Source organism: Euleptes europaea, chromosome 7, assembly GCF_029931775.1.
Source record: "Euleptes europaea isolate rEulEur1 chromosome 7, rEulEur1.hap1, whole genome shotgun sequence".
NCBI lineage: Eukaryota > Metazoa > Chordata > Lepidosauria > Squamata > Sphaerodactylidae > Euleptes > Euleptes europaea.
Window position 1 is genome coordinate 15,400,745 of NC_079318.1, and position 12,098 is coordinate 15,412,842.

The following is a 12,098-nucleotide window of genomic DNA, read 5'->3' on the forward strand; positions in this document are numbered from 1 at the left end:
GTATTTGCTATAGCTGTGCTCGCAGCTTCAAGTACTGAATGTGATCCCCTAAATCTGCTTGTTAAATATGTGGTAGGCTATTGACATTTTAAAGTGGTGCTGCATATACGTGGGGTGAGCAGGGTGCTTAAAGGGGCGATGGCCGTGGCGATCCTGTAAAAATGAGAGGGAACCAAGTAAGGTGTTAAGAGACACTGCCCAATACTTCAGAACTGGGATATGGGCAGAGAACAAGGCTGAATGCCTCCCTCAATCCCCCCCTCACAAAACCAGATCTGGCATTTGTAGTTTCAGCCATTTGCCATAAGCCTCTCAAGCCAGTGTACAAAGATAAAAATAGTAAAATAAACCTGTCAACATCTATAAAAGCCAATAAAACCAGATTAAAGCATCCTTATAACAGTAGAAAGGGTGCACATTAATCCTTCTTGGAAATTGTCACTCCCACCTTCATCAAGAACAGATGTCTTCAGATAAGTTTGAAAAATGAAATTATAGAGCATTCTATTTTTTTGTGATTTAAAATATAACAAAAGCAAAACCAACAACAGACAACATTCTAAATGATTCCGTTTAGTAGCACTCATAAAGTAACCAGACAAGAAGCATATTATTTAATTTAGCAACAATATACCGTAACCTCCCTGGTTAAACAAGGAAGAAAAGGAAGTAAAGGCTCTGCTGTGCATTATAAAAGGTCCTCCATTATGATGAGAATGCTTGTCAAGTGAAGATCTGACTAGGGTCTGTATAGTAGCTACTGAAATTTGTGACTCCCAGCCACTGGGTTATATGATTGTATTGGGATAAACCGTTTTGCACTCCCATGTAAATGTGCACAGGTTTGCAATTTGAGTTTTGTAACAAAAAGTAGCTTTGAGCCCTCCAAAGTTGTGCTGTTGCTGTTGGAGGAAGAGATGCTGCTTTGAAGACTAGCACAATCTGCTGGGGATCTGCATGCTCCCCTATGTTCACTTCAACATTTGAATATAAACAAATATTACAGGTGCATTGGAAGCCTCCAGCATTCCTTCAGAAAAAAAAAACCCTGACCATAAAACGCTGTCTCTAAACCTTTACCGAGCCAACATGGTGTAGTGGTTTGGAGTGGCGCACTCTAATCTGGAGAACCGGGTTCAATTCCCCACTCCTCTACATGAAGCCTGCTGGGTGACCTTGGGCCAGTCACAGTTCTCTCAGAACTCTCTCAGCCCAGGCAGAGGCAGGCAATGGCAAACCACCTCCAAACATTCTCTTGCCTTGAAAACCCTACAGAATAGCCATAAGTCAGCTGTGACTTGACGGCACTCTCCACCACCAACCCTTCACGCTGCTTAGGGAAAAGAAGAAAGGAAAACACCATCCATATGTGCAATATTTGTCAAATTAAAATCCTGGGGAGACTGAGGGAGCCAGGAAGCATTGAGGAAGCTTCCTTGCAGGCACAAGGCTGTGTATGAAGAGGCTGGGGTTAGCAGGTGAAGGCATGGAGCATCAAGGCCCTCTCTATTCAAAACAAGCTCTAATGGTTTAAAACAGAAAGCAATTAAAATAGCAATAAAACTACAGAATAAAGACTGAAAAAAAGTAACAGATAAAGCACAATTTAGACCCTCCTTGAAAGGCTAGCTTATTAAAAAATAAATATGGACAGCCTACATTTTAACAAATGTGTTTTTCCAGAATGACCAAAATTAAACGCATAAAGCATCTAAGACAGAAATAAGAAAACCTGCTTGATCTTGAACCACTTAATAACAGTGGGTGACCAATGTCAGTTACCTTCTTCAACTGTGACACAGTGCAATTAAGATCACTTTCCTGGGAGTAAGCCCAGTTGAATAGACTAGTAAGGTTATGGGTAGACCTTTTTAGGGTTGCTTTCTCAGTGTAGAATGTGAGGGGGTATAAAAGAAAATTTATTGATTGTATAGAGGCTGCCCTTTCATTATTTCTGTAATATTTATATTTTCCTGGCCTTTGGCAAGAGACATTTTACTTTAATGTGGTCCCATTGGAACTGTATATTGACATAATTTCATATAGGAGAAATTTATGCTAAATGACCAGAAACAACTGTTTGAGGTTTATATCTTTTTTCAATGCAGAAGGTTTTTCTCAGCCACTGAAACAGATTTAGTGAGACAAGCTGCATTGCTATACTTGCAAATTAGGAGGTGCAAAATGCAATTTGGATTATGGCATAAATATTCTAAATGAAATTTTCAGTAGAGAGCTCACAGTGGCTTCGCTATCTAGAATTAAATTTCCATTTTCTTTCTTTCCTCCTGTTTTTGAGACCATATCTGAATGCCAGTCAGTTCCCATCACACTAGTTCTCCTCTTAATTTCTGTTCCATCCCTTCTTCGTCCTGCTAACTTCCTGTTCATGGGTTTGCAATCTGCTCTGTAAAAAGCAGTACTGTACTAACTTGCAGGTCAGTATTTTGGCTTGCTGGTTGAAGTAGCAGGCTGTGGAAGAAGAGAAGGTCTGCAGGCTAAGAGAGCTCTGCCTGCTGCTTGATATAGCAGTTGACTGGCAAAGCAGAAAGCAGTAAAACTATGCCAAAATAGGAGTTAATACCTTGCTTCTCAGGACAAGAGCTTTCCCAGAAAGCAGAGATACTTGGAAGTAAACACAGATTACTAAACAGGGTCATAGACTTGCCAACGTCATTCATTAGGGAAAGGTGCTCTTCTAGTAAACAGTCTTCCTTTTGTAGTGAAATTGAACAAAATAAGGCCAAAGCACATTGTATAGCAATTGGTCTACAACCTTTACAGACCTAGGACCCACTTTTAACAACCAGCTGACAGCTTGGGAGCCACTGGACAGCAAGCACACGACATGAAGTCACACATGACATCAGAGTGACATGCCAGGAAGAAGAGCTTCTGCTATGACATGATTGATGGGGAGGGGAGCTCTGCACTGCAAGTACGCATGGAGCAACTAGAGGTCTGGCTAGGACAGCATGAGATGGCAGGAGGCCAAGCTGACAAGTAAGGGAGAATTTTTGTGAGGAATGAGATCCCTGAATGTGCCTGTGCTAGAAAGGAATCCTCTCCTCTGCTGAGTGACCTCGCCTTCCTGACCTGCTGCTCAGCATGCCTACAAAAAGAGTCAAGAGGAACAGCACCTTTGCTCTCTATTCATGTATCCTAGCAGCAGATCCTTCCAAAAGGCAGCAAATACTTGCAGCTTTATAGGGATTTTGTAGGGATCCAGCAGATGGGACTCTATGAGCCACTTGAGTGTCCTAACCCATGGGCTGAAGACCATGTTGCTAGAGGAGCTGTTTTCTTTTCTCCCCTTAGAAGTGAAATTGGCTAGACCACAGCTCTGGTTATCTTGTCAGTTCAAATATAGTCTTCTGTGTTACCCACAAATAAGCTTCCTTGCTGTTATGGCAGCTTTGCTGGAAGTAATGTTTCTCCTTCCATGGCTTGTTAGATACTGTGTGGAATAATGTGGGGGAACTGTTGAGACGCTTCAACTAGCTGTCTGCTGTTACAAGGAAGGTACACTCCTTCATGCAAGAAATGAATTCTCAAGCACATGGAAGAATCTGAAGCTTGACAAAGCCGTTATGAAATGGGAAAATTTACCGGAAGCCCATTAGAATCTGAAGCTTGACAAAGCTGCTATGAAATGGTTAAATTTACCAGAAGCCCATTGCGTTTTACTATCCCGTTGCTTTTGACTTGTTAAACGCTTCGCATTCCTTGTAGCTTGTTTGACCTATACATGTATGCAATTGTTCCTTGTCAACTGCGATTGCAATTTGTGATTCCTTGACAATATAGTTTTCAGCATATTTCCTAGTGTTGGAAGTTTATGTGCCAGACATTTTGGCCCTTTGTTCTTGTTCTATTTTTGCTTGAGGTTACAGAGATGGCAACCCCTCTTTGATAAATACTTGTGATCTAAAATCAGTTCATATTTTTGTATGTTGGATGATCTGGGCAATCTTAAGATATAAATGAACGATAATGGTCAGTATATTTTCAAGAAGTCGATAATTGCTTGCTTCTATAAGATGTCAGAATGTTTTTTGTAGATATTACCTTCTGCTGACGTATTATGTACTGTGGATACAGCTAACATAGCAACAACAGACATAGCAGACAAGTAAGATCTATTTCAATTAAGCGGCTATAGTGGTTAGTAATGTTCTTCATTAAATGTGTGCAATACTGATAATTGTTTAGATTAGTTCAGTTTCTTTATAGCCAGTATTTTGGGGGTACGAGCAATCAACTGAGCTTGAGCACTTTCAATCTGCAATTATGTTTTTCTTTTCCCCTAAATGTCTTTCCCCTTTTTTCCTTCTGTATCCTCATATTGAAAATAATAATAATTTTTTAAAAAGATTGAGTTTAAGGGACTTTGACAGCCAGCGCAGTGTAGTGGTTAAGAGTGTCAGACTAGGATCTTGGAGAACTAGGTCCAAATCCATAAGGAGCTTGCTGGGTGACCTTGTGCCAGTCACACACTGTTGGCCTAACCTACACTGTTGGCCTAACCTACATCACAGAGTTGTTGTGAGGATAAAATGGAGGATAGAAGAATGTTGTAAGCCGCTTTGGGTCCACACTGGGGAGAAAATTGGGGTATACATGAAATAAATAAATATCCTCTTACCCACACATTCTAGCAGGTTAAATTAATCGGTCTTTGGGATGGAGAACATTTATTGTCCCAAGATAAACTTCTTTCTTGTCTATGCTTTCTTGTCCCAGTTGGATACAGCAGTTCAGCTGTATGGTACATGAACTTCGGTTTCTTCTCCCCCCCCCCCCAACTTTAGTAAACAAGTAGGAATAACAAGGCCTTCTTTGTCTTTTTCTGAAAGGCAAAATGTAAATGACTTCAAGAGACTGCCTGGCTCCCTTTATAATAGTTTATACTCCTGTGTAACTGTGATTTACCTGTCATTTTCTAGGCAGCACCACTCTCCGTTTTCTGGTCCTCGTGACAGGCTGTACGTCAGTGGGGAAAATCCTTGATGCTGAAGTTTTCAAAATCACAGCAACAGAATTTTGTCCTCTCCAGGAAGAAACTAAGGAAGAGGATCGTGTTGCTGCCTTGAAGAAAATTCTGAATTCTGGAATGTTCTATTTCTCTTGGCCAAATGCAGGATCAAACTTTGATCTCACTGTCAGAGCTCAGAAACAGGGTGATAACAGCTATGGAACTGGAAACTCATTCTTCTGGTTAGTAATGCATGCTACATACTAGTTTTGGACAATCTCTTAGTAATCATTCCTTTGTGCTGAATCCTGGGCCTTTTCTGCCACTTGCACAGGTCAGTAATGAAGGACGGAGATGCTTCCTAAATACAGAACATTTAGGTGGAGATTTTGTATTTGTGGATGAGAACATGTCATATTTATAAAATGTAGGTGATAATCCCATGCACAAATGAGAGTAAGATCCAGATTCTCAGTAGGAAATAGGATTGTGGTGCCTATTTATACAGCAGTAACCAGAACTCTTAAGACTTGGTTCACACAGGGCCCAAGTGCGTAGATTTTACATATAGCTGGGAATGGGAGTAATCCTCAGCCTCTCATGCTGTCCCACATGATGGATGGAATTTTTAATGTGAACAAGCATATGTCAGCTTGAGACTATGACAGATGCATGAACCAGGTTTATGTTAGACATTTACGAGGGGACTGAGTGTTTGCAAAACATCCTGAGCCTTTGAATGGTGTATACTGATTGCGTTGTTGTTGTTTTACTGAGAAGTCCAATACAGTTTATTTAAAATATTTTAAATAATAAATGGGAACTGTTGCATAATGTATGCAGTGTACTTATATAATGTACTTACCAGAGATACACCTGAAACTGCTGCTTCTGTGAATTAGTCTCCTCTCTTAGCCCTCTGGAGATAAGTTTCAGTAGCAATGCAGAGTGAGAAATGATTGAACCGAGGTAGTGGTGCAGATCTCTGTTAATGTAATCTGGTGTAAATAATTTATCACAGCCGCTTTCAAATGCTCTGACGTCAAGTTAGCTTGATAAAGCAGTTCTTTGACATTCACATAGACAATATTGTGCTTTGTGTATTGAAGTGCTTTCAACCTGCTAGGCTTTTGAAGTTATTTATTTATGTATTGCTCTCTTTCTATGATGCATAGATCCATGGTGGGTTATAGCACCAATCATTTATACAAAAGGCATCTTGATGATATTTAATAAAGATAATTTTTCTTGACTTTGTTAGCCTATATTCAATTGCTACCATCCAGCTAAGATTAAGTTCCACTGATTTCAGGGGGCAGATTTAAATGCTTTCTCAAATCTCCCTTAGCAATCAATGGGACATAACGTGATGGACTGTGTGTGCTGTCAGCATCAAGATGTGGCATAAAGAGACAAAAATTGCTTGCAAGAGTAAGATCAGCACAGAATGCACCATCCCAGAAAACTATTGTAATTAAAGGCTTGCATATGAAGCTCTGAGAGCCAGTGTGGTGTAGTGGTTAAGGTGTCAGTGTGGTGTAGTGGTTAAGGACCTGGTAAACCCAGGTTCAAATCCCCACTCATGCTGTGGAAGCTTGCTGGGTGACATTGGGCCAGTCACACACTCTCAGCCCTGACCGTGGCTAGTATTTAGACGGGAGACCTCCAAGGAATACCAGGGTCACGATGCAGAGGCAGACAATGGCAAATAATCTCCGGACGTCTCTTGACTTGGAAACCCTATGGGGTCACCATAAGTCAGCTGTGACTTGATGGCAAAAAAAATGAAACTGTGATATTATTTGTTCTAAACTGTATACCCTGCATTTCCCCTATTCAAGAAGATATGAAAGTCAGTGTAACACTAAAATATTAAAAGCAGACAAATCAGTTGATTAATACCACCAAATAATGAGGTTTTCAATCAGTTCACATAGGCACACAATCACTATAAAATACCTTTTTTGCAAAGATCTGTATTTAATTTGACCATTTTAATATATTTAATAATTACCTGATCAGTTATATTTTATTAGTTTTTTGAGAAATAATCAGTGATTACAGACTTCTGTGAATAAATTGTGATAATCTTTTAAGCAAAGCTACTAATATAGTTTAGTCTGCACAATTTTTAACCCACTGTTCTGAACTCAAGGTTGCCAGCCAAGTGCCGGTCATTGGAGGCTTGACATACCTCCTTTTTGTCTCCAAGGGATTGTAAAAACAGAGACTGTCATCAACAAAATGGTGCTGTGGGTGGTATACCAATTCAGATTGGTATATCACAAGTTACACAGTTTTACTGCAGAATACAGGTGATGACACTTCTATTATCTCACTCCTGTGGAGAATTTAATTTTTGGATTCGTTTGTAAAAGGCAGTTGTGTGACTGAAAACACTGGAATCTAAACTGTAAATTTTCAGGTCATAGCTTATGTAATCAAACCATTCAAAATTGTCTGTTTATGTGAGTTTCTGTTACCACAGAAGAATCATTCCCAGAGTTTATCTTCTCGATATTATTGGCTTTCTGGCAGGTTCTAGATAAACTCAAGTGAAATAAGCAGTTCTGGAAAAATCCCAGTGCATGGTTTCTTAGGCTTCAAGGAATTTAGAATCTTTTTTTTTTTTTTTGGGAGGTTAATGTATGGCATATGTAGTGAATGTGCATTGTTGAATCTTGCAGGAACCAGTTGTTGCATATGCCCTTTAAACATTACCAGGTGAATTGCTCCGATTGGCTTTTAAAAGTAACCTGTGGTGTGGTGGACATTCGCACCGTTTATGCCTCTCACAAGAAGGCAAAAGCCTGCCTCATCTCCCGGATCAGCTGTGAACGAGCCGGTGCCGGGTTTCACATACGAGGAGTGAATGATGACGGGCATGCGTCAAACTTTGTTGAGACGGAGCAGGTAAGTAGTTGACATGACTCCCATGTCTCTAAATAATTTATAGCATTTGTGCAGACTGAGGGGAGGGCATATTTTCCAGTGGCAAGAGAGAAGGAAAAAACCTAGCAAGTGCTTTGCAGAAGTAGTAACACAAACCCAGAACGTACTCAGTAGTTCTGCCTCTTTCTTCCATTACACATTTCCTCACAGTAGCAGACTCACGCTGCGTACCCTCCCATGCAATTCTTTTATTTTAAAAAAATGGCTTTGTGGTTGCAGTTCTTTTCTCCATTTAGATGTTCATGTATAGTTTAAGCGCTTTATATTCTCTGGGGAGAAAAGGGAGAATGATTTTCAGAATTAAATCCCATTGGGAAGGAATAAGAGTGCAATGAGCTTCTATTGTCTGAGCTGGGTATCATTCATCTTTCCCACGGACGTTGTAGCTGCACCAGGATTATACCAGAACTTCCTGCTTGTATGTACAATAACTGATGGAAAAACATGAAGAGATTTTAGGGTGGTACAGTATGGCTTGATGAGATTCTCTAATATCTCTCTGGTCATTAGCCATATGGAAAGCATTATATATGTGTGTGTTTGTGTGTGTGTATATATATATTCTAGCATGTATTTATAGTATTCATATTTTAAACATTTCTCATGGTAGGGGGAAAGGCAGTGTATTTTAAAAGCATTAAAAGGCAAGGGTTTTATTTCAAAAAATTCGTCCTCATTTTTATAGCTTTGTGCTCTTTTAATGTCTTTTGTGCTGTTCCTTCTGCTTTAGAAGAAGGATAAATATAGGGATTCTTGTCATCAGGGGTATAATGTTTGTCATCATGATAAAAGAACTGTGGCTGATCCTCTGTGACTGTTCTTCAACAATAGGATAGAGAACAAGGACAAAAGCATAAATATTTCCTGTCAAATTCTTGAGTGATCAGAGTTGCTTTCTGGCTAACATTATTGATGATCCTGGTTTTTATGAATGCTTCCCCTTACCTGGGAATACTGTTTCACTTTACAATGTACCTCTAAAAGAGAAGCAATACTACTTGTCTTATTTTGCTGATGATTTGAAACACTTTATAGTTGCGCATGGCTACTTATATATGAGGGGGAAATGGCAAGTAGTTGTTCATCTTTCGTCTTCGGTGCAGCCCCACATGTGGGACTGCGCCTGCGCACAGGCCTGCCGCCGGAAACTTTTACTAGCCTAAAACCTCAAAGTGGGGATGCCCTTCCCCTTAGCAGGCGGGCCCAGCCTTCGCGCCGAACACCCTCGTGCTCCTAGGCGGGGCATCCCCCCACTCCAGTTCCTTCTTTGCCGCCGCCAAGAACGGAGCTTTTCTTCGCCTTCCTCAGATTTTTCATCTAATTCTTCTACTGTGAGTTTATTATCGGAGCTGCCGCTTAGGTCCACCTAGCCAGCCCGCATCAGTTGGATACTTGTGAGGATAAGCCCAGAGAGAGAGGAAATCCTCAGTTTGCCTCGGTCCCCTCGGCCGCGTGCTGAGGGCCGTGATGGCTCCAAAAACCCCTTTTAAGCTGTGTCCCAAATGCGCCACTAAGATCCCGCACTCAGATCAGCATGAATTGTGCCTAATATGCTTAGGCGAAGGACATAAGGTGTCTAAATGCGTTATCTGCCAGGGCTTCTCCACCCGAGCCCGTAACACCCATGCTAATCGATTAAACGCAGAGTTGTGGAGGAAAGCTCTGACGGCTCCCTCTCCGTCTGCCGGATCCACGACTCCAGGAGACACGCGGTCTGTCTGCTCGGAACCGACCTCCGGATCCAGCTCGGATTCGAAGACCTCTGATCCGACCTCCCAGTCGGATCCGACCCACATTGCCAAAAAGCATAAGCATAAGACCAAACATAAGGATAAACGCTCCGGATCCAGCTCCTCCGCTAAATCAGTCGTCCCTGTCCGTAAGAGCCTGGACGCACGACCCCAACAACCGCTAGCTCTTCCGGTACCGAAGACACCTTCTTTCCACTCTGGGTCGCCCCTGCAATGCTTCTCGGATATTGAGGTTGACCAGCTGGATGACCCTCTGCTTCTCTCGGATCCGAACCTGTCGGATCTGACCCCTACGGATCCGATCCTCTCGGAACCTACCCCTCCGGATCCAAGGAGGACACCTCAACCATCTACATCCTTCACTCAACCTGCTATCTCACCTGAATTAGTGAAGGACTGGATTGAATTCTGTAGGTTCCGCCAGCTCACTATACAAGGAAAACCGTTGGTTCTGCAAGCTCCTCAGCCACCTTCACCCTTCACGCCCTTAACCCAGAGGAGCCCTAGGGTTGAATCAGACCCCGAGGATTCCGAGACCAGAGAGTCAGTGGAAAGCTCTGAAGGGGTTTCCGAACCTTCTCTGGACGAGCTGGTAGGTGACACAGAAGCTGTGTCCCCCTCCAAAGATTTGAAGCTCAGGACTGAGCAGATGATCAGGATGGCCGAGGCTTTGGACATTCACATCTCCACCTCTGATAACAAACCAAAAGATAAAATCCTCAGTCGTTTATCCGATTCTCCAGGTATAGCTGCCTTCCCTATTCTAGAGGGCCTCACTGAAATCACCAACTCAGTCTGGAAGAAGCCAGCTTCCACCCCTCCTTCTTCCGAGAAGATTGAGAATCTTTATAGAGTCAAGCAAGACCCTACCGGATTCCTCATGGTGCATCCAACCCTGTCCTCCATTGTCACCGGAGAAATGCAGTCCAGACAAAGGCAAGGACAGCATTCTACCCCTTCTGACAAGGAGAGTAGGCGCCTCGACCAACTAGGCAGGAGAACCTACACCTCAGCTGCCTTAAACTTTTGGATTGCCAATTACCAAACAATAATGGGAGGCTACCAGCTGTTCCTGTGGGGAAACGCTGCACCCCACATCGAGTTACTTCCTGATGAATCCAGATCAGCCCTAAAGCTGATCCAATCAGAAGCTACCCGACTATCCAAGCAAGAAATAAATGCTGGAAAGCATGCGGCTGAAGTTGCGGCCAGAACCATGGCCTCAGCGATCACCCTGAGAAGACATTCCTGGCTTCGAACCACTGCCCTTCCTATGGATACAAGGTCCCAGGTGGAGGACCTTCCGTTTGAGGGTGACACCTTATTTGCTGCCAACACGACGGAGTTCTTAACAAACATTAAGAAAGACCGCCAGACTGCAAAGTCCCTTGGGGTCACTTCTTCGTTCCAGCCTCAGCGTGACAGATACCAGCATCATCACCAGAGCTTTGGAACCCCATATCAGAGAACACAGCGCTACCAGCGGTTCCAACCGTATCCTCCCCAGGGAAGGTTCTATCAACAGGGCCAGCAAACCCAACGCAGGCCCCCCTTCAAACATCGCTCCACCCCTGCACCACAACAGAAGGAGCAGAGGCAGCTTGCACAAAAATTCTGACTACCACCACAAGCTATCCAAGGAGATCTACCTTTACTGAGTAGGCTAGCTAAGTTCAAAGAAACCTGGAGCTCCATTTGTTCGGACTCTTGGGTCCTCAGAGTTATTGCGGAAGGTTACCGCCTTGAGTTCAAGTTTACCCCAGTTTGCTCTCCGGCTAGTTCTGCTAGAGACAATCCGTTTCCCTCCTTTGCTCCACAGTAGAGCTCCTGTTGAAGGATGCCGTAGGCTTCACGACACTGTTCTGGTTTTTTCTCCAGAATCTTTATGGTGGACAAAAAAGATGGTGGCTCCAGACCTGTTATTGATCTTCGTATTCTTAATAAATGCTTAAGAGTTTCAAAGTTCAGGATGGTTTCCCTGACTTCTGTTATGGAGCTTATTTCCCCCAACACGTGGTTTGCCGTGCTAGATCTTAAAGATGCATACTTCCACGTGACCATACACCCTGATCACAGAAATTTTTTAATGTTTAGATATGGAACGAGAGTGTTTCTCTACACTGTTCTCCCGTTCGGACTTGCTACAGCCCCTAGGGTATTTACAAAATGCATGGCTGTGGTCATGTCTTATCTTAGAGTCCAAGGGTGCAGTATATATCCGTTCCTTGATGACTGGCTGCTCACAGCAGTCAACCCTGCAGTACTTGCAGACCATATAAAGCTGGTACTCTCGACGTGTGAGAGTTTGGGGCTCATGGTTAATGTAAAGAAATCCAAGTTGTCCCCTTCCCCTAGAGCCCAGTTTATAGGAGCTGTACTGGATTCTACCAGTGGAAGAGCATTCCTTCCCCGAATTGCAG

General features: G+C 42.7%; 1 protein-coding gene across 1 annotated transcript in view; it reads left to right on the top strand.

Annotated features, from left to right (window-relative positions):
- Positions 1-12,098, top strand: part of SYNJ2 (synaptojanin 2) — an 81,462-nt gene that overhangs the window by 16,500 nt on the left and 52,864 nt on the right. The window contains exons 3-4 of the mRNA XM_056853602.1: positions 4,947-5,217; positions 7,663-7,888. Of these exons, the coding sequence (XP_056709580.1) occupies positions 4,947-5,217; positions 7,663-7,888 (497 nt within the window). The remainder of the gene's footprint in view (positions 1-4,946; positions 5,218-7,662; positions 7,889-12,098) is intronic.